At 37.7% G+C, this 23,488-nt stretch overlaps 1 protein-coding gene across 4 annotated transcripts; it reads right to left on the bottom strand.

Annotated features, from left to right (window-relative positions):
- Positions 1-7,532: 7,532 nt before the first annotated feature.
- On the bottom strand, positions 7,533-23,388 carry axed (BTB/POZ domain-containing protein axundead). Of its 4 annotated transcripts, none has more exons than XM_020945967.2 (4): positions 21,118-23,388; positions 11,665-12,381; positions 10,827-11,472; positions 7,533-8,926 (listed from the first exon to the last, which is right to left on the bottom strand). In XM_020945967.2, the coding sequence occupies exons 1-4, from the start codon at positions 21,154-21,156 to the stop codon at positions 8,700-8,702; spliced, it is 1,629 nt and encodes a 542-aa protein (XP_020801626.2). In that variant the 5' UTR covers positions 21,157-23,388; the 3' UTR covers positions 7,533-8,699. The 4 variants fall into 4 exon arrangements, with proteins under 4 accessions (XP_020801626.2, XP_086681969.1, XP_086681970.1 ...); XM_086825843.1 differs by lacking the exon at positions 21,118-23,388 and adding an exon at positions 20,723-21,109; XM_086825844.1 differs by lacking the exon at positions 21,118-23,388 and adding an exon at positions 14,780-15,049.
- Between the last annotated feature and the right edge of the window lie 100 nt (positions 23,389-23,488).

Genomic DNA, 23,488 nt, shown 5'->3' with positions numbered 1-23,488 from the left:
TTATGCCTGCGTTTTTGGGCCTGCATAATTGATAACAACAGCTCGGCTTTCGCTTTGGCCTTCGTGTTTTTAGTTTTGGTAATTACGAATTACGAATTACGAATTGTTTTTCGGGAGGACGCAATAATCCTTTTAACAAATCTCATTACGTTGTCAATTACGCGCCATTACCAGGCGGGAGGAAGCCGCCGACGACTCTGAAATCTCATTAACAGGCTTTAATTTTCAAAACAAACTTAAGTGAGCCGAAGATAAGGGGAACTGAAGGAACTCTGGGCCACGCCCCATATTGTCGAGGTCTCGGCAGCATGCGATTTCGTCATAATCTGTAATTAGTTTATAATGCGCACAGGAAATGCTAGAAAAAGGAAACGGACAATGGTCACACTTTGAAAATATATATAGAAAGCTGATTCTTATTTTTATTTCCAAGGAAATGTATTATAATTCTAAGATCTGGTCAAGAGGAAATAGGTATTCAGTACACAATGGCTGACAGAACTTATAAAGTTGAGATGGGAAAAGATTCTGTAATATATAAATATATAAATTCTTATTTATATTAAATAATATACGCATATATTATATCTTAATTATAACAAGAATATCTTCATTAAGCTATCGATATTTCCTCCCAGTGCACAGCATTGACTTCCGACTTAACCTTTCAGTTTAAATGGCAAAAACTGCGATTAGGGGCAAAGTCAATAAACATAAAAGTTAATGGTAAAATTTTTTAATTAAGAAAATCAATGAATATTTTTTCCGCTATTTTTCCTTCGTTGTATTTGTGTGTGTTTTTTTTTCTTTCCTTTCCTTCGCTTGCATTATGGTTATTTTGCTGTTTAGCTTTACCCATTGCCTCTTCATTTCCTCCACTTCGGATGGCACAATTTTAACATTTATGACTTGCGATTTTCACGACTCTAGGGGATAATGGAAGGAACGAGGAAAAATCATCTTTGGAGCGATTTCCTTTCTTTTTATATATTTAATAAGCTCGCAAACAAACTTGCTTTGATGCAATTATTTAATGCAAACGTCTATAAATTTTAATTGGCTTTTTTGTAGCGTTTTTTCGGTACTTCTCCTTTGGTGTTTAATTATGAATTACAATTTGTGCGACCGCCTAAGTCAACAGAGTTAAAGCGTTTAATTAAATACAGCGAAAAAGGGAAATGGTACAAAAAAACAATGCAAATACCGAGGACTGAGCCCTAGGACAGGGACTTGCTTAAAGCCGCAACAAAATCAAAGCCGCAAGTACAAAGATAAATAAGTGGCATTGTCGGTTTCATTTCCGGCTGCAACATTTGCATTCAAATCGCTGTGTCTCTGTGGTAGTATTGGTGTGCACTGGAATGTGCACTGAGAAAAATGAGGAAATTAAAAATATGCATAAAATTTAAAATTTGAGAAATATTACTAACTAATTTGTGTTAATTTTTTATAAGTTATATTAGAATAGACATAATAAATATATTTTATTTGCTATATAAATATTATCCTTAAGATACCGTCTTAAAAACTATCTCAAAAACAACTTAAAGATTGAACAAAAAATTAGTAGAAAGTTCTTAAAAATCCTTGTAAATTAATCCCGGAAACAGCTTTAAAATTATTAAAATATTTATAAACTTTATGGAGTTCCAATTCCGTGAAAAGTAAATAAAAGTAGATATTTTTTGTAGCTCCGAAAATATATAAAAACCGTGTTGCACAGTTTTCAAACCCTTGTCAAATCACTCCCTTCCTGCATAGATATTTTCTCAGTGTAACTGTCGGTGTCGTTGTAAGCGCTATATAAGTAGACTCCCAACTGGTTTTATATTTAGGCGCTTGCCTCCGTTAAAAGCACAGAAAGAAGGCAATAAAAAGCAGCACGCCCCGAATGCGAACGAACTGATGTTTCTGGTTGGGAGGGAGGAGGTTGGCCTTGGGTGGGTGGGGTGGTGAGTCTAAGGTTAAGGGAAAGCAGCAGCTGTCGCCTCTCACCCCCCTAGTCCATGCCTCCCGTAATTTGTATTGGCTGCCGCGAGTTGGCCTCCGCCTGTCTTTCAGTTTCTCACTTCATCAGTTACGCCAAAAAGGAGACTCTACAATAAATTTCGCTGATTGCTTCCGTTCGTTCGTTTTTTTTTTTTGACTGCCCCTTCGCATCTACGCGGGCTCATTTTTTATGCCGCTTGATAAAGTAATATCCGTTTTAGGTTCACTCGGTTGTAGGTCCTGCCTGTTAGCTAGTCCTCGTGGCACTTTTGTGGACTTTACAATACCCTCCGGGTTCCAAAAGGAAACTGTCAGTAAGTCAGTCGAGTCAGTCAGTCGAGTCAAAAGTGTTTGGGGTTGAGATTTTTGAATGAAATGACTAATAGTTGAAATGCCTTAAGATGCAAAGAATTTAAATGCATTTCAAGTTCATTTATAGTTTAATAAATAATTAATAAAGTGGTTAGAAAACAATTATTTTAACACTATATCAACAGACTTTGTGCTGATGAATGAATTTTTAATGATAACCAAAGAAGTTGAACAATCTACTAGGATAGAGCCTTGATTTGAAGTATGGCAAACAGATATAAACATATTTTCTGGCTATATATTATTTGGATTATCATAATTTCTACCTGCAACGATAGTTAACTTAATAAAATATTTAGCAATATATTCAGCCAGCTAACAACCGCTACCCATTAAGGGGTATTAACTACAAGGTATACAACAAAATGTCAGTTGCTGCAAGTAATGTGCCAACTTTGGGCTATAATTTGGTGGACCAACTAGGTTCCACACAGTCCTCCCCATCGTTCCCCTGTGCATTTCCCCAAATTGCAGCACTTTTTGGGGGTCTAACACAGATTTGTGGCGTTGGCTGGCTGCTGCGGGACTTTTTTTTGGGGTAGAGTTCGGTGGCCCACGGGGCGTATGCGTCATATAAGAGCACGCATACGCAGTGTAGGTCAATGCTGCTGCCACAACCCAGAGCGAGGGTGTGTGTGCGAGTGTGGGTGTGGGTGTGTGTGTGCCTAGTGTATGTGTAATTGAAACTTCCGCTTTGGTCAGTTAGCGCAATTTAGCAAGCTGCAAAAAAGTTAGGCACGGCTGAAGTAACAGGCAAAGTGCAAAGTCCATTGCAGCTACTTGGCTTTCATTTCAATTTAAACTTTGCCCAAAACCGCCACACATTCACATTCATAGTGCCCACGTCCTTGTATAAGGTTGGCAGAGTATCCTGGTTGGATGGAAATTATTTAAAATGATTTATTTCACAACAATTTTCATTAGGTGGCCGTCGGAGACTGCAATGCAGCTCCTGCTTCTGCTCGGCACTAATTCACTTTTGCTGATTTCTGTGGCAAAAAAAAGGGAAAGAAATATATATAAATATGCGAAAAATGCCTTGAGAGCATTGGTGGAGTGGAGGGGGAGGGACGCGCACTCATGTTTCATATATGAAATAATTATATGTGCGGTCAGCACAGTGGCTGCCAAAAGGCCGCCGACTGGCTGCGGGCAGTGCAGCAGTCCTTGTCTTCCTTTTATTTTCGTTTTTGAATAGTGTTTTTTTACACTGAAAGATACAAAAATAAAGAAGAGTGTTTTAAGGACTTAAGAAACTCACATATATAAAATAAATTTGCAGCTTAACTGGAGGTTAACGTATTTTTAAAGGCAATGTCTTATCATTTTCAATTCAAAAGGGGTACATTTCTCATTCATTTTAATTCAAGTAGCTATATTTATTTGCTATTATATTTAATGGCTTCTTATTTATTCTAATTAAACAACTATTTTATTATTTCTCTCGCTGTAATAAAAAAGGAAAATTGTGGCATTGCTACATGTTCCGTGTTGCCTGCTGCTCCACGGCTATGCTGCATAACTTTTGTGGGGATTTCACTCTGGACCAAGCCACGCCCCCCGGCCTTGTGCCTGGCCCACTCCTCCCCAATCCCTGCCCCCGCTGTCATCTCTGTGTCTCTGTGTGTGTGTGCAAAAATTAGTGGCAAAAGAAGATGCAAGCGGAAAAAAGCGGCAAAGGAAAACGCAACTAGCTAAAGGTTAACAAGCGTCGGACAGGCGAGCCAGCCATGGGAATTACCCGGCAGCTGGAAAAAGAACTTATAATTTTTAGACAGCGAGCACAAAAAGAACCAGAATCAGACCCCTGAACCTGAACGCGCAACCCAAAAAAATTTTAGGAAAAAAACCCAACCAAAAGTGGAATGTTAATGAAAAGCCAGCGTGAAATAAAATCATAAATTGTGCAGCTGGGGGGAGTGGGTCCTTGCAGTCCTGCAGCGTCCTGCAGCGTCCTGCTTGTTGTTATTATTTGGCATTAGTATGCACATACGAAAGAGCTGCTGCTGCTGCTGCTGCTGCCGGAGAATTAGAGCGGGGGAATCCCCCTCGGAGTTGGATGAGTGCATTTGCGGCGAGCTTGCAACGATAATGTTCTAGTAAGAGCAGTACGTGCGGGTGTCCCTGTGGTTTTCAGCCAGGATTTGCCAAAGGGAGTCGGGGGAGTCCTGAGTCTAGACTTGGTCAGCTAAGCCGATGAGGAGTTGTCATGAAAAGGGACGGGATTGGAAATGCTGCTGAAGTTGACGAGGGTTGAGGGAATGAGCAGGAGTGAAGGCTGGCTCTGGCATGGGCGTGTTTATTTTTAAGAAAAAGTTGAATTAATAACAAAGAACCCTTCGGGAAAAGGGCATCGCTAGCACCTTTTTATTTCAAGTCCTGTAATAGATTTGTTTTTCTTCGAGAAAACATATAACTGCGACTTTTCGCCACTCAAATGAAAAAATCGACACTTGGCAAGTTTAGAAACGTTTTCCACAACTTCTCACACTTGGCCAAGTTAAGATGGAAAAGCTTTGCCAGGGTTAGAAACCAGGCTAAGATTCGTAGAAAAGTTTATGGAACATTTAAGTGGCTGTCATCACTAGTTGGGTTACATTTCAAATATTTTTTATTTATAAAAGTGTTTAAAATAATTCCTAAATCAAATTCATACAAATCATGTTTCTAAAGCCATAGGAAAAGTAGGGAAAATATATGAAAATTACATATTCAGCCTCTTCTGTTGCATTTTTATACCCTTGCAGGGTATTATAATTTCAGTCAGAAGTTTGCAACGCAGTGAAGGAGGCACCTCCGACCATATAAAGTATATATATTCTTGATCAGGATCAACAGCACCTGGCTAGATCGATTCGGCTGTTAATGCTGATCAAGAATATATATGAATAATAGGATCGGAAATGACTCCTTTACTAAGCTTTCGACCAAAAGATAGGCTTTGTTTAACTATTTGGTGCATAGAGCGCTCTCCTCTGCGATTCTCAAGTCTTACACTTAAGCAAGGCTCTAGCTAGAGGAAGTTTAGTTTTCTTCTTCTTCTTTTATATAAATTACTAATTTAGTGCTTGGTGGTTGATAGACTTTGATCAAGTGGATGTGGCAACCATGGCTAGATCGAGTCGGCTGTTGATGCTGATCAAGAATATATATGAATAATAGGATCGGAAATGACTCCTTTACTAAGTTTCAAGCTTTAGACCAAAAGATAGGCTTTGTTTAACTATTTGGTGCATAGAGCGCTCTCCTCTGCGATTCTCAAGTCTTACACTTAAGCAAGGCTCTAGCTAGAGGAAGTTTAGTTTTCTTCTTCTTCTTTTATATAAATTACTAATTTAGTGCTTGGTGGTTGATAGACTTTGATCAAGTGGATGTGGCAACCATGGCTAGATCGAGTCGGCTGTTGATGCTGATCAAGAATATATATGAATAATAGGATCGGAAATGACTCCTTTACTAAGTTTCAAGCTTTAGACCAAAAGATAGGCTTTGTTTAACTATTTGGTGCATAGAGCGCTCTCCTCTGCGATTCTCAAGTCTTACACTTAAGCAAGGCTCTAGCTAGAGGAAGTTTAGTTTTCTTCTTCTTCTTTTATATAAATTACTAATTTAGTGCTTGGTGGTTGATAGACTTTGATCAAGTGGATGTGGCAACCATGGCTAGATCGAGTCGGATGTTGATGCTGATTAAGAATATATATGAATAATAGGATCGGAAATGACTCCTTCACTAAGTTTCAAGCTTTCGACTGAAAGATAGGCTTTGTTTAACTATTTGGTACACAGAGCGCCTTCCTCTGCGATTCTCAAGTCTTATACTTAAGCAAGGCTCTAGCTAGAGGAAGTTTAGTTTTCTTCTTCTTTTTGTGTGTTTTTTTATATAAATTACTAATCTAGTGCTTGGTGGTTGATAGACTTTGATCAAGTGGATGTGGCAATCATAAAAATTATATTTTTCTTAATTAAGGTAAGACGTTAATAAAATATCGCTTGATAATTGAAACCAAAACAAGGCCCAAAAAAGTCAAGATACATGAAAATATGGTTTATATTAAATTATTGTTTAATTACCATACCCTTGGCCGTGTTGAAGAGCTTATTATTTATCTCGAAAAGTCTTCCAAGCTCTCTTTAAGAGCCGCGATGATCATGTTTATAGTAAAGTATACAACTTACTAAACAAAGAACACAACAATAGTGATGATCGAAACTGCTCAATATAAAATATATATTAAATTAAGTTGATCTATATTTGTAAAGCAAATTTTTAAGAATTGGTATGCTTTTAAATAACAGAAAGTTAACATATTTCAAGCAATGCTTGTATATAATTTTTACAAAAGTAATTCTTCACACAAAAACCCGCTCAAAAAAGAAGGATTTTAAGCTTGCTAATATAAGCCTATTTAGGATTTTTTTTTCCTTGTTTGTTTCCTTTTCTTTTTTTTATACCCTTGCAGGGTATTATAATTTCAGTCAGAAGTTTGCAACGCAGTGAAGGAGGCACCTCCGACTATATAAAGTATATATATTCTTGATCAGGATCAACAGCCGAGTCGATCTAGCCATGTCCGTCTATCCGTCTGTCCTTCTGTCCGTCTGTCCGTCTGTCCGTTTCTACGCAAACTAGTCTCTCAGTTTTAAAGCTATCTGAATGAAACTTTGTAGTTAGCCTTCTATATACTCTCACTCGTATATATGTCGGAACGGACGACTATGTCATATAGCTGCCATTGGAATGACCGGAAAATTTTAACAAAAAAAATTATAACATTTTCATTTTTCAACAGATTTTCATCAAGTTTGAGGTATAGCCATTTTATATTAGTCTTAAATTTTGTGTAAAATTTCATGAAAATCGGACAACTGTGCCATACAAACGATCGTTTGATGTAGAGGAAAAATGCAAATCTGTGAACTGCAAATATAAATATGTTTAGGTGAATGAAATGAAAACAGGTGTTACTTCATTGTTTTTAATCATAAATATCTATAATTTATATTGTAGGGATTCCTAGTCATAGAAGTTCTATCTGCAAGGGTATATAAACTTCGGTGTGCCGAAGTTAACTTCCTTTCTTGTTGTATTTATTTCACTATTTTGCTGATAATAATATTAAACATATATTTTACCTTTCAACCCTTCCTTGAAATATAAAAAAAAGCCAGTGTTTTGTATTTTTAGAAAATTGTGTACATCTTTATTAATTGTTTAACTACGTTTTTTTTGGTTGAATGTTTTCTCTTGTGTTTTGATGCTTCTTTCCATCTCATTGATATTCCTCACTTGAGTTTTCCTTGCAGCTGGAAAATCTATGGCGAAAATCTATCTAAGACAGACCTTGTCCTAGACATTAACTAATAAAATGCATAAATCTGTTAACAATTTTTGTGTGTGGTTTTGCCTTTTTTTTCTGTGGTGTGCTTACTTACGTAGATTTGCTATGATTAATGCTAATCTGATTGTTATTGTTATTTATGCGATTTATGGCGATATATAGCACTTCGTTATATGCAGGAGTTAAAGCCAAGAACCGAGTAACGGCAACATATAGTTCTGATTTCAACGCACTTGCTCTCTATATATCCCTAAATGTATATATTTATGACTGCTCTCGTGTGTGTGTATAAATTCCATTTTCCGACAATTGCACAACAGTTAAAAGTAAACAATTAATAATAATTCATAGTTAATAATTAATAATTCATAATAGTAATGATGTTAGCTATGGCCGGGCCCAAATACAATTTGCACTATACTTCTTGTGTGTTGATTAACTTGATGTACTTTGTATGTGTGTGTGTGTGTGTGGGTGAGATATCCCTAGCAGTATGCTGTAATTTCCTAAGTTGTATTTAGTGTTTTTTTTAGGTTTTCTGTTTATCTTTTATCTATAATATTTGTAGTTTTTATTTTGTATTTTGAGTCCAGCTACAAAACGTTGCATAAAGTTGTATAAAAGTTTTGGTATTTCCATTGTTTCCATTTGACTAGCGAGTAAATACAAAACCCAATCGATCCGTTTATATCCATATATATCCGATATATAAATAACACTATATATAGTACTGTTAGAAACGGCTGCTATAAAATCACTGCCACAGTTTGGCCAGCACATGTCCCCATAAGACTAACGTAATCATCATTAACTCTAGGTATAAGTAATTCATAAGCGCTAATATTCGTTTAATGCAACAAGTCTATGTGGGATCCCCAACTCTGACTCCGTCCTCGTCCTGGTCATCCTCCTCGTCCTCGTCCTCGTCCCCATCCCCATCCTCCTCGTCGTCGTCCTCCTCCTCCTCCTCCTCCTCCTCTCCTCGTCGGACTGCTCGGATCAGTCGAATATGCAGACGAAGATGCGCAGGCAGTTCATGCCCACCCGCTCCCAGCATCCCTCCTCCGTGGGTCGTCCCTCGTGGGCCAGTCGCATCTTCTTGGGGTAGTTCTTCGGGCTGCTCCGGTCGCTCAGGTGCACGGGCATCCGGGCGTACTCTGCCCGCGGCTGGCGGAACTTCTCCAGCAGTTCCGCCTGCTGATCGGTGAGGTTCTTAAGCTTTTTGCCTATAATGGAAAATGGGAGAAATAATATTACTATATCTATTTAAAAGACTACAATAAAATAGGAAGGGAATAAAATAAGAATATTATGTAATAGTAAGCAATTTATAAACAGGTTTGATCCAAAATCAACAATTTAATCCTTCACTGTATTACTTCACTATATACTTCAAATTATATTTTCCTTACATCTACATCTTAACTATATATAATTAAAAAAAAAATGAACTCTCAGCTGTGGTAACTTTTCCTGATAACCCCATATATATTATCTACTGATTACATGTGCACTCATAGCTATATTAATGCACTTATCGCTCCCAGGCGCCATGTCTTAAAGGCTTTATGGACACTACAAATTAAGACAACTTAAGAAATAACAGCTACTTTTCTTGTTAAAATAATAATATATATAAGTTGTTCAGAAGTTACATTCATTAAAAACAGGAATACTTTCTTTAGGAAACCGAATGTTATGCCATTTGCAATTTAAATCCATCATAACTAAGCTTATTCGTTATTTATTGATATTTTTCGACCAAAACAACAATTTTAAAAAACTCATAGCTAAGCCAAAAATACATTAATTTTTATTCGGCAAGCTTTCCTATCTTAGTTCTTATTAGGGTAAAAAATCTACATACTCAATATATAGATTTGAGATATTCATATTTTGTTCAATTTTTGACAATTTAAAACGATGTAACCCCTTATAAAATTTTGAAGAAATCGAAAAAATTTGTTTCCTTCGAATATGGCCAGAAAGATTCGCTAGTTGATGCTGATCAATAATATATATGATTTATGGGGTCGGAAATGACTCCTTTGAGTTTCAAGCTTCTGACTGAAAGTAAAATACCCTGCAAAGGTATAAATATTTGCACTCGTTAGGAGGGAATTTTATATAACGATTTTTCGATAACCCACAGATTAAAAAACTCATAACTAAGGCAAAAAAGCATTAATTTCAATTCGGAAAGCTGTTCTGTGCTAGTTTTTTATAGGTTAATAAATCTGCATACCTAAATTAAATTTCTAAGATATTACAATTTTTGTCAAATTTGCAGAATGTCAAATATGTAAAAACCTGTTAAAAAATATTGAAAATTTTTTCAAAAATTTGTTTCCTTCTTATATGCCTAGAAAGATTCGCCTGTTGATGCTGATCAAAAATATATATTGTTTATAGGGTCGGAAATGACTCTTTCACTGCGTTTTATGCTTCTGACTAAAATTGTAATTGTCGATATTTCCCAATATTTGTATATAAAAATTTGTCCTAAAAATCAAATCTTAAAAATCTCATACTTAAGCCAAAAAGGCATTAATTTAAATTTAGACAGCGGTTCTGTGATGGTTTTTAATAGATTAATAAAACTGCATACTAAATATACAGATTTAAAGAAATGAAAATTTTGCCAATTTTTGACAATTTGAACGATGTAACCCCTTATAAAATTTTGAAAAAATCGAAAAAATTTAATTTCCTTGGAAGATGGCTAGAAATATTTGCCTGTTGATGCTGATCAAGAATATATATAGTTTATAGGGCGGGAAATGACTCCTTCTTGCGTAACAAGCTTTTGCATTTTATAAAAAGAGCCTGCGATAATAGCTTAACCTTTGATTACGTATACGACCCGTTGGTCTCCTAATCAGAAATTTTTTAGAAAAAAAAACGAAAAAGTCCTTGAAAAATATATAATAAATACAAATAATTAATACTATTAAACAATGGAGAAGTTGAGAAGTTCCCTTAGGCTTCTCGAGTGATTCTTTCTGTATCTAACTCTAAGACATCATACTGTCAGGTCTCCACAAATTACATCCTGCTGAGCCGTTCAAGACTTATTTCATGACTACGTCTAAGAGTAACTAGGAGTATTTCAATTAATTAACTTACCCTCGAGGGCGTCGCTAATGAGCTTGATCTCCGTGGGGGGCAGCAGCTCGATGCGGGAGCAGCAATTGCGAAACTCCTCGGCGGTCATCCTCAGATACCTCGGCGTGAGGCAGAGCGGACCGAGGACCGTGCGCCGGTTCTCCGGCGTGGCATCGATATTCTTCCGGCTGCACTCGGCCAAACTCCACGTGGCCAGGCACTCGAAGAGCGTGACCTCCGACCGCAGCTGCAGAGTGTCCCGCTTGACCAGCGTCTCCAGCTCCTCGAAGCGCAGCTCACTCATCTCGGGCATGGAGAGATGCAGCTCGGCGTGCATATCGATGAGCTGGAGGGTGTTGTGGAGCAGGGCCACGCCGTAGTCCTCGGTGGTAAAGGGATTGGGATTCGGAATGAGGTTCACCTGCGCCCCGTCGCCGGCATCAGCGGCATTCTCGGAGGACGCCGCCTGGGCTGCCTTGGCCTTGGCCGCCGCCTTCGCCTTGGAGGCCTGCTTCCGGGCCAGCTGCTGGCCCGTCTCCTGTGTGGTGATCACCGTTTGGTGCTGATTGGTCAGGGCAATGCCCTGGTAGAACCACAGAGCCTTGAAGATGTCCAGGGCGGTGGCACTGGAGATTCTGAGATCAAGTTCGCGAATGCAGTAGATTATCTGAAATAAGAGTTGAGATTGGGGAAGAGATTAATAGGATGGGATAGAAAAACCACATTATTTGATCAAAGATTTAGAGAAACCGACTTCAAAGAGCTCCTGACTAAGTTCCCCACTTCGATACAATTATTTTTTAATAATCTTCACTCTTATGATGTGTTGACAACTATAACTATCTCGACTGACACTCACCAGATCGGGCACGTTGAAGCGATCGGAGAGCTCGAGGATCTTGAGGAGGTGCTTGTGGTCGCGATAGGGAATGAAGTGCTTCTCCATGTAGCGGACAATCAGCTCAAAGTCATTCTTGTCCACGTTGAGGATCTGAAAGTGGTTGTCGCTCTTCCTGCCGCTATTGGGACCGGCATGTATCAGCTTGGCCAGCTCCACGCTCCTCTCCAGCACCGACTTCCTCTCGCAGCGGATCATGTACCGATCATCCCCATTAACCACAATGAAGTCGATGTAGGGATTCACGATGATGGGCACCCCGGTGTATATGGTGGTCTGGCCTCGGGAATATGGTGGCGGCATCATGTGTGCCGGCGGGGCACTGGGCGCCGGTGCACTCTGGATGGCATCCACGTGGTGGCCATCGGGGCCGAGTCCAAATGGCAGCACCATCCTGTCCAGCTCTCTCTCCTCGTTGTTGTTGTTGTTGTTGTTGTTGCAGTAGCTGGAGCTGGAGCTGGGTTGCTCTTGCAAGGGATCTGGCGGCGAGTCCTTCTCCCTCTCCCTACGCCGCAGTGCCTTATGGACGAGAGCACCCACCAGGGGGAACTTGGTGACGCGCTTCTCCTTGGTCAGCTGCTCCTCCAAACGGGCGTCAAGGCGTCGCTGGCGGTACTTGTTGCCGGGCCGTGGCTCTGGGCTATTGCTATCCTGGAAGGCAGTGATTTTGTTGGGGAACTGCAAGGAAATTAGAAAATATAGTAAATAGGTTTTATAATTTAAATTAGGGTGAGAAAATATAATATTTTCCTTTTTTGTTTGATAATTAATAACCTTTAGCATTGCTATATATAAACGCAAAACTGACCTTATTTAACTATTTAATATTTAATATATTCTATTACGAATTTTATATAAATTTGTAAGAGCCTTAAGAATTTAGATTTTGATTTTCTCTTTACTAAGAGTTTCTTGTAGTAAACTGAAAGCTACGACAAGGCTCTCCATTGAACACTGAATGAATGATTGAATAGCTTGACGAATTGGTTTGTTCATTTTATACCCAACACCTTCCCTCCTTAGGTTTCCCGAGGGAAATACATTTTTTATCTCAAATATTATGTGGATAATTATTTACGACCCTCGACAGTGACCAGAGTTAGTCATAGCCAGAGGCCAATTTCGCCACGCTTGGAAATCTATAGGTGTTATATTAACAGACGTTGTAAGTACTTTCCCCGCCCTAATGATCGATTCATTGCCGCTTATCAGTCAATGGGCGCACTTCAGAACATAAATCGTTTAGTGTGTGCTAAACAGGCTTTAATTCGCTGATTTTCCGTACTCGACAATAAATTAGCCAGTACTTTGCTATCGCCGAATGCCAACTAATTAGCCCGGTCAGGGGCTCGGATCGGGTCAGTTAGCATATGTTGTCCCAATCGGTTGATTGCCACCAACTACAGCCTGCAATCCATCATCGTTGGCTATAAATCATGTCCCGTATCGAAAATGGGTGCACTGCTACTACGAATACCATTTTCCGACACCCGAATTTTTGCGCGTGATGTATACAATTCCAATAGCAAAAATATATACATATATATAGTATCAGAAAATGATAGGAGAAGTCCCTCCTTAGTGGAGTCTCTTTTTGGCGAATAAATTCTAAGGGGGGACAGCTCATAAGTCACATAAGCGCTACTTCATCACAGGTGACAAGTGGGTGTGTGTACTTTATCGATTCCGTAAATAAATTCAATTTATTTTAATTTGGTTAAGTCATAATAAGCAATTGATTGATGCCCTAAATCATGAATATTAAATAGAGCTATTTGTGTTTTTAAATGCTGTGTATTTGAGTATTAGATTTAAGCCTTAAAATTGAGCATTTAACTGATATCTGAGACCTTGAAAGAATAATTGCTAAATTAGTCTACCAAGTTTAAATAGCAAATAACATATTTGCACATATGTTTTGTGACAATAAACATTGTTTTAATGAACTTCTATTAGGGGAACTCACGAGACTTGAAAGCTTTCCTACATTCGATCACGGGATTTATAAATGTAGGAAGCAGTTAGGGGAGTGCTTATGATAAGATTATCACTTCGATATGCCATTATTATGACCAATATTAGATAAGAAGGTTGTCATCATCAGAAGGTAAAAAGTTTCCTTACAACAAATATAAATTATAGCTCTCAGGGAAAGATAATTGATTGAGGTTTAAAAAGGGGAAAAATATTAAAAGACATGAGATAGTAGAGGTTTATGTATCTTTATATAATATAATTATATTGTATAGAATATGCTGCTGAAAAGCTAAAGAAAAATATAAAAACAGAGATATATAGCTTAGCCTTTTCCCTACCATATCTTTTCCTTTTCCCTGCTAGATAAACACTAATATCTCGAGAATTTCTAAGGAAAACTCTGTGAACCAAGACCTTTGTTCTCGTTCGGCAGAGTTTGATTTATAGTTCCTGTTCTTGTTATTGCCTTAAGTACAATGCAAACAAAATTAATTGTGGCACAGAAAGATTGCGAACGAATTCGTGGCGGTGCCACAGCAGGGCAGAGAAAAAAAGAGAAAAATATTAATAAATAAAAATATAAATTGTAGGGCAATTATTTGAACAGTTGTAAGGAAGAAGACGGCATGAAGCTTGAAGTGTTGACGACTCTTCCTGCGCTATGTATTTAAATATTTACCCAACAAACCCCAGAGCAGGCGAATGATGTGTGATAGTGTGTGATAGTGCAATAAATAAATTATCGTATGCAAATAAATTTATGGCTGTTCCACCGATCGACATGGAACCGGCGTGTTATCTGCACAGCAACCACAATGCGAAGATGGGTTTTATGTACAGCACAGGCTTCAAATTAGCACTTGGAGCCAGAGTCTGGGTCTGAGACGGAGTCAGGGGAGTCATGAGCTGATTTCCTTTTGTTTATCGTGCTCTATATAAAATATTGTGGAGCTTGGGCGTGGGTGGAGTTTATTTCCATGGGTATCTCATATAGAAACCCTTAAAAAACAGACCTTGTTCTTGAACTTTACAGCGGCAGTGTCCCTATCGCAAATTGTTAAATTATCAAATTATATCATTGACTCCATGCACTTCTTACACTTTATTTGTGGCTTCCGCTTATCGGCCCATGGCCTGCGTTCCCTCAATCAATCAATCAAAGGCGATTAAATGGGAATTATTTTCTGGTTTGGCAGTGTCACCGAAGGAGTCTTTGCTTTGAGTTTTGATTTACATTCGTCGAGGGAATCGTTGTAATAGTTTTATTATTATTTCCTATGCTTGTAAATCACACTAATTGGCTGTGGTTTCTGTAGTTTTAGCACAATGCCGAACCGCACTCCACGAGTTTGAAATATCGACTGCTTTTCAGTGTTTCAGTTTTCATTCTGCCAACGGCGACGCCGGCTGAGGCAGAGGCAGAGGCCGACGCAGAAGCTCAGGCATCGACGCTTCGTCTCGAATGTGTCATGATCGCCAAGAAAACGCAGTGGAAAGTGCTCCAAGACTGGACAATTATAATTATATTGAAGCCTAAAAATATTATTTTAAAATATATTATAATATTTACTTGGTTTTGTAGTCGAATGTGTCATGATCGCACAGAAAATGCAGTGGAAAATTCTCCAAGACAGGCCAATTATAATAATATTGAAGCAAAATAATATTATTTTAATATATATTATAATATTTTCTAGGTTTTGTAAAATTTTAATTAAACAAGTTGATTTAACCCAAAATTTAATTTGAAATATGACCATTATTATAGAAAAATCGTCATATAAAGATTGACCAATATTTATATCTTTGCAGGGTATTATACTTTCAGTCAGAAGCTTATTTCGCAATGAAGGAACTATTTCCGACCCTATAAATCATATATATTCTTGATCAGCATCAACAGGCGAATCTTTCTAGGCATCTAAGAAGGAAACAAATTTTTGTTCATTTTTTTTTCAAAATTTTTTAACATATTTTTACATATTTAACATTCTGAAAAATTGACAAAAATTGTAATATTTTAAAAACTTAATTTAGGTATGCAGATTTATTAACCTATTATCCGAATCGAAATTAATGCTTATTTGGCTTAGTTATGATTGTTTTAAGCTGTGGGTTATAGAAAAATCGTCATATAAATATCGACCTAAAGAATGGGAATATTTATCCCCTTTCAGGGTATTATTCTTTTAGTCAAAATCTTAAAACGCAAGTGAAGAAGTCATATTATACCCTATAAATCATATATATTCTTGATCAGCATTAGAAATATGAGTATCTTTTCAGATTTAATTATGCTAATTAATTGATAATCAAAATTGGAAAATTTAATTTTCTTTTAATTGCTATAGTTATAATGGGGTTTTTAAATTTTATTTGTAGACAAATGCCGTCATATTAATACCTTTATTGTTTGTAAATATTTTATAATAAGAATAATAGGAAGTAATGAATTCATTAATTTAGAAATGAAAACTACACATATCTTTATTACTAAATTTAAAGCATAAAATATGAAATTAAATTGAACCATTGTTTTATAAGCCAGAAATAAACTTTGCTCTGTTATAAAAAAAATTCATTCAATAAAAAATAATATTTAACCAATTAAAGTTATAAAAATAACCCTGAAAGTTAAGTCACCCGCATTTCCAGATACTTTAGGGTTGCAAAAACTTGAAATCAAGAAAAAAGCTACCCAAAGAAATGCAGGCTGAACGGAAATGAACTCTAGACTCACTCTCCAAGACTCCCTCCTAAAAATTAAACCATTCGCGACTCGAATTATCAACTCAATTCGATGGACAAATAAATGAATTAGTGTGCCGAAAAGAGCGAGTGACAGAGTTAAAGGGAGCATCATCGTCACTTGGAGGAAGATTTTGCTGTTGGATGAAGCAATTAACGCTGCTTTTTTTCATTATTTAGGAGATAAATAGGTGGGGGAGTGTTTGTGTGGGTGGGTGGGTGTTTTTGGGAGTGGGTGTGGCGTTATATTTGACAACTGTAATTGTCACAGGCGCTTTGTGTGCCCACGAAATTCGACTTATTGATAAGCAATGCAAATACACCAAGAGCCAAGCAAAAGAGCGAGCTGAATAAAAAGTATGAAATTCGAATGAGAGTATGGAGAGTGTGTGTGGAGTGTGGTGTGTGGAGTGTGCGATGCATAGAGTGTGTACAGAGTGTAGTTTGTGTGTAAGAATAGCAACAAAGAGCCTTACACGGGCTCAAGAGAACACAGCAGTTATTATCAGTGGCCAAGGCCAGGACAAAGCTGCAAAGCTGCTCGGTTGCTTGAGTGTGTGGCTCTTGGTTTGTTGTGTGCACAAGTACTTATGCAGCCCACCGAGGGCTGACACAGAAGTTGTCAGAGTACGTGTCAGTACTCGTATCCAGATTAGATAGCAAATATCAGATATATTTATATATTTTTATCGAATTTTTAATGCCTGCATAAGCTGATTTGTGAACTTTATAAAGGCCATAAATAGCAGTGTAGTTAATGAATTGGATATCTATTATAAATGGTAATTAATTTTTTATGATGGATTCTACACCAAAATTATAATTTTCCTGCTCTTAAACGAACTCAAAAGAATATATTTAAAAGGAGCCACTATATATAGAGTAATCTTCAAGCCCAATACCAATTAAAATTACCTTGAAACTCTTTAAACTCCCCTCGCGGCATGGGCCACACTATCATATGTTGTGATGATGTTTTTTTCTGCTGCTACTGGAGCGGCAGCGTTGACTGCTAATGAGTCCGCCGCCGGTTGACACATGTAAAGCGGAAGCCAGGCCGAGATCAGCGATGAGAAAAAGCATGAGACTGGAGACTGGAGACCGGAGGCCGGAGAGCTGAACAACAGCTAAAACTGTCAGCAGTTAGCACTGGAACTCCGCGAACGACCTTGACACTGGCCCGGCCCGAACAGGAGGCCCCACTGTAGCCGCCGCATTTCCCCCAACATGATCACATGTGTGCGGAGATAATCGCTGGAACCCGTTTACGATCGCAGCGGCGATTCAAATGATTCAAATATTTGCATTCATAAGGGAAAATTTAATTAGCAGCCTCAACGCCAAAAACAAAGTGGAGCAGAATCGATATTTACCCAATGGGAGGCGGTAAAAGTGTTTAATTGGTTGGATTTAGCATAATTACTCACATTGTTGGCTGCCGGTAAACAGCTTCGGCCCAAAATGTGCGTAGTTCAAAGCAAATAAATAAAATACGAAACGAGACTGCAAATAAACAAGGCACCAATAGAATTCAATAAAGAGAAACCAAAACAAAAAACTCATCCCATTTCCTATACGCTTCCTGATCCGGAGCCAAACTCCACCTGCAATTGCGATTGCAGCACTTTTTTTGGTCAAAAATAAAACACTTGCCACATTCCAAAGGCGTGGCAGCCACAAAGCCAAAAGTTCACAGTCCGAGCAATGGCTCCTCTATATTTATACGCTCCTAAAGAGGTGGTTTATTAAAATTAGACCTCAAGCACTGGGAGCTATTTAGAGTGAGAGTACTATGGGATTATGAAACCATTATAGGAATTAGGGAATATACTTTAAAATGGGATTTAAGGAAGACTAAGAGAAGGTGGAATCAGCACATTTTATAGACCTTATAGATCATTTACATATATATTGTAATAATAAAATATATGGCACATATAAATACCACCTATACCATTTAATAAACAAATATATCATTGGAATATCAAACTTATCTTAGTTTTAGGACGAGTAACATAGAAATGTATAATGTATTTATATTCAAAGTGCTGTTTTATGGCAAAATAAATTCAAAATTTAAGGCTCTACTGCCTTAGAAATATTTTGAATTCAAGTACAAATTAAAGAGTATTTATTTATATCAATTATGCATCTTAAAATGATATAAAATATCATTAATACGTAGGCAAATTTACAAAGGAATTAAGGGAAAGAATTTATATTCTCATGCCTAGTTCATGGTAACATCAAACACTTTAAATTGTTAAACAAATAGGAAATTAAATAAAAGCAATCCTTTCACCTACAAGTGATGAGCAATTTTCAACTGTTGATAAATTTGTAATGCTTTTCCTTTACAAACTCATACAATATTCTTGGCAAAATCAACAAATAAATTATCTCAATATCTTCCTTTGTTAATTATGAGCAATTTTAGACTGTAACAAATGCGATTTGTGGAGCTTGAACTCCCAACCAGAAGCCGCCTAACTGCAATAGTTGCGGATGCGTAATTCAATTTGGCACAGACCGGCGGCATTGTGGCACCTCCAAGCCCACTTGGACTCCCACTGAGTCATCCTTCCGTAGGTGCCCCCTCCTCCCCTGGCTTGTGGGTGTACATACACTTCAACCGTATCAACGGTGTGTGCTATAGACACAGTACAAGTACCAGCCAGGACAGCCGTGGAGAATGACATCATTGGGTTTGATTGCTGGCCACGGTGAGACGAAAACAACAACACGGAATGGAATTTGTTATTTCGACTTGGCCCCGGGAAAACTGCATTACTCATCCATCATCCCCTGCAAAGATCCAGGGACTGTAAAATCTGACAATTTGTCGGTGGCTCTTTTGGCCAGCGGCCAAGTGTAACATCGGTCAGGGAAGCAGTAAGTGCATGGGAGGCTGATTGACGTTGGATCATCGTTGAAGCATCAAAACAAATACACAGGGAACTGTATATGTAGATGGTTATCAAAAGCAAATATTTGTTTAACTTTATCGTGATATTTATGAAAACAAATCTAATGGGGAAAAACATATATTTGTCATAGAAACTCTCATAGGGTTCATGGCCGAAAATAATTTGGCTAATTTCCAGCTTTAACCTAGAATTCGAGGAAATTCATTCATAGAATATATTTTGTGTGATATATATTAAATTTTAGGTAATGTATAGAAGTAATAATAAGCATTAATATATAATATAATACAATATATATTAATTCTGAGGCCTGCCACATTTGCAAATTCTCTCTCGATTCTCTAAAGATATAAAAACATATTTCACTGAATAATTACAGGAAATATATTCTTATTCTATATTAGATATTAGCGGATAAGAGCAGTAAGAGTAATCCAAAAACTAATCGTCTATAAACGTCTATCAAGAACATCTTTCGGAATCTTTGGAAGGAACTTTGAGAGTCAATTCAAAAATCTAGAAAAAATTCTTCGATAGGCTTCCATCGAACAAAAGGTGACAAATTTAATTTCCAACTCGGTTTTCCCATTTTCGCAGCAGCAGCAGAACTTGAAGCTAACAAAAGCATCGCCGCCACCCGAAATGCAAACAAAACACGAAAACGAAACGGAAAAGGCGAAAAACTCACCCTCCTGGGCACGTAGGAAAAGTGGTGGGAAAAAGGGAAAACCCTACGCAACATGTTCCATGTTCGGCGGGGAAAACAACCAGGGGGGGGGGGCGATTGAATGAAACTGGAGCAGCAGAAGAAGCAGCAGCACCAAACGAAGGGCAAACAGAGAAAGGCAAGCAAATTTGCAATTGCAGACAAAGGAAGGAAAAAGTTTTCGGGGATGGGTCATAGGCATAGGCCAGGCCAATAGCCAATATCAAGAGCGCGACGCAGAAATGGCTAGAAGGGATTAAGATCGGGGTCGGGCTTGGGGCTCCGGATCGGGGCAACCAGTTGGTGCCAAGGGCGAAGCCTCCGAGGGAATGGACTTGGTTGTGGGCGCTCGCTTGTAACAATTGACAATGCGGCGTATGCGCGATGGATGCCCAGCTGATGATGATACAATGGAACACTGACACAGTGAACGAGTTTTCCACACACACACATACACACAGGGACACACACAGGGACACACTCTCGTAATTGCACCCGCACACTGAGACACACTCGGAAAAACTTTCCTTTGAACAGGCTTTCGGCCCTGTCTGTGTGTGTATATTTCATGGATACACAATTTATGTTGGCCAATTTCTCGCCTCTGTTTGTATACAGAATTTCTTTGATTAATTACACACTACACACACACGAGACTTACCCTAGTTTATGGCATTAATTTCTGGAATTGCCGAACTTCCAAATCGTTTTTTATTTTTTGCTTAAATATTTCAATGAACTTTGACGCTGCAAGATTTCTGTTTGCTGTATGTTTCGTTTAACTCGAATTTGTTTATGCCAAATTGTGCGCTCTCCTCGACATGAAGATATATAGACAAAATGGGATATATGGTTGGTTATCGCGTGAGATCCGATCCGAGAGTTTTGCGCGCCTCGTGCCAAACGGAATTGGGGAAGGCAGCCAACGACAACGACAACGTCTCCGCTCGAGAGCCGAAAAGCATATATACAACAAAATATTTCGGAGCGGAGAGCACGGTGGCAAGTGAAAAGCCAAAAAACAACACACACAAACGAGACAGCAGGAAAACATACCAAATTTCCCGGGCTGGCGTTGCCACTGAACAGGTCCATGTCCAAGCTCTAGAGAGCTTTGAATCCCTTTCTTTTTGTCTCCACTTTTCCCTCGTACTTTTATTCAGAATTTAATCGTGAAAACTTTGTACCGAAGCTATGAAATTGGTAGCAATTATTTTGTGAAATTTACATCTACGAGAGTTGAGTGGAAAACACCAGCTGTCTGGCAACTTTTCACCGCTCCGAAGGGGGGAAAATTCTCAGCAGATAGCTTTTCCTCCTCGCCCGACATGCGCAGTGGTTGTGGGAGAACGACCCACAGGTCGTATGAGTGCACAGGCAGACGCAACATTTTCGAGCGTGTGATAACACACATCCGAGGCGCCCTCGTCCGGACTTTCCCTTTCCGGAGACCTCCGACTTCCCTCCGACTCCCGACTCCCGAGAGCGATGGCAGCGAGAGTGCGTGGGCCATTTAGGGAGGCCCGATTCCGTGTCGAATTCGGATTCGGATTCGGGCCCTAGACAACGGAGCGCTGCATTGAGGGAGGTAGGAAATTTATGGCTGTTATCACCACTTCTTGGCCAGGGCCAGCAGGGCAGCGAGAGGCGGCCACAAATATCGGGCAATGCGAACTGCCGGAAACTAGGTCAAATCCCAACTAGCTGAACGTTCGGAATTTGGTGGAGTGTGTTTATTTCGTTTATTTTTTTTGGTGGGGAAATATCATGAAGGGAAAGGGAAGAAATTCTAATTGCTTTCACACTTCAATTGTCGATGGGTTATCTGATATTTAGGGAAATTTTCCTGTAACACTATTAAACTAATAGTTTAGATATAAGAGCGGAATAGAAATGAATGATTTTATTATTGATTTGGCTCACACTCATATATAAAATATTCCCATTCTTTTAATCGATATGTTTACATGACAAAGATTAAAAATTTTTAGCCATTAAAGCATTAACTTCGATTCGGAAAGCTGTTCTGTGTTAGTTTTTGTTAGGTTAATAAATCTGCATACCCAAATATCATTTTTATAATATTACAATTTTTGTTAATATTTCAAAATATCGAAAAGGTAAAAAAATGTTATAAAATTTTGCAAAAAAATTATAAAATGTATTGTTCTTTGCTAGACGCCTAAATAGATTCACCTGTTGATGCTGATCAAGAATATATATGGTTTATAGGGTCAGAAATGACTCCTTCTCTACGTTTTATGCTTCTGACTAACATTATAATACCCTGCAAGGGTATAAATAATCGCATTCTTTAGGTATAATGATTTTTCTATAACCCACAACTTAAAAAACTCATAACTGAGCCAAAAATGCATTAATTTCGATTCGGAAAGCTGTTCTGTGCTAGTTTTCAATAGGTTAATAAATCTGCATACCTAAAATACATTTTTTTAAATTTTACAATTTTTGTCAATTTTGTCAACATGTCAAGAATGTGAAAACCTGGTCTAAAATTTTGAAACAAAAATTTCAAATTTTTTTTTCTTTCCTAGATGCCTAATAAGATTCCCCTGTTGATACTGATCAAGAATATATATGATTTATGGGGTCGGAAATGAATGCTTCACTGCGTTTTACACTTCTAACTGAAATTATACTACCCTGCAATGGTATAAATATTCGCATTTTATAGGTCCATATTTATATGACCATTTACCTATAATTCACATCTTAAAAACCTCATAACTATGCCAAAAAAGCATTAATTTCGATTTTGAAGACTGTTCTGTGCTAGTTTTTAATAGGTTAATAAATCTGCATACCTAAATTAAATTTTTAAAATATTACAGTTTTTGCGAATTTTTCAAATGTCAACTTTGTAAAAATCTGTTATAAAATTTTGAAAAAAATTATCAAAAAAATTTTTTTTTTCCTAGATGCCTAGGAAGATTCCAGTGTTAATGCTGATCAATAATATATATGGTTTATAGGGTCGGAAATGGCTCTTTCACTGTGTTTCAAGCTTCTGACTACAATTATAATACCATTCCTTGAGTCGATTTATATCAATAATTTAATATGGTAATTAAAAAAATCAAAATCTCATAACTAAGCGAAAAAAGCATTAATTTTAATTCGGAAAGCTTTCCTTTGTTAGTTTTTATGAGGTTAATAAATCTGCGTACTCAATTTAAAATATAAAAACTTAATTTTTTGCTAATTTATGACAAATTTAACTATGTTAACCCCTTAGAAAAAATATAAACAAAATTATTTCCCCCGAAGATGGCTATTGATGCTGATCAAGAATATATAATATATGACTTATGGTGTCGGAAATGACTCCTTCACAGCCTGACACGTTTCTGACTATGATTATAATACCCTACAAGCACATCACATTTACACTAAAATCTACAAGCTT

The sequence above is a fragment of the Drosophila serrata genome, unplaced genomic scaffold (assembly GCF_035046125.1).
Source record: "Drosophila serrata isolate PLE 108 unplaced genomic scaffold, ASM3504612v1 contig_116, whole genome shotgun sequence".
NCBI lineage: Eukaryota > Metazoa > Arthropoda > Insecta > Diptera > Drosophilidae > Drosophila > Drosophila serrata.
Note: the sequence above shows the minus strand (reverse complement) of the source record. Positions and strands in the feature narration are given on the sequence as shown.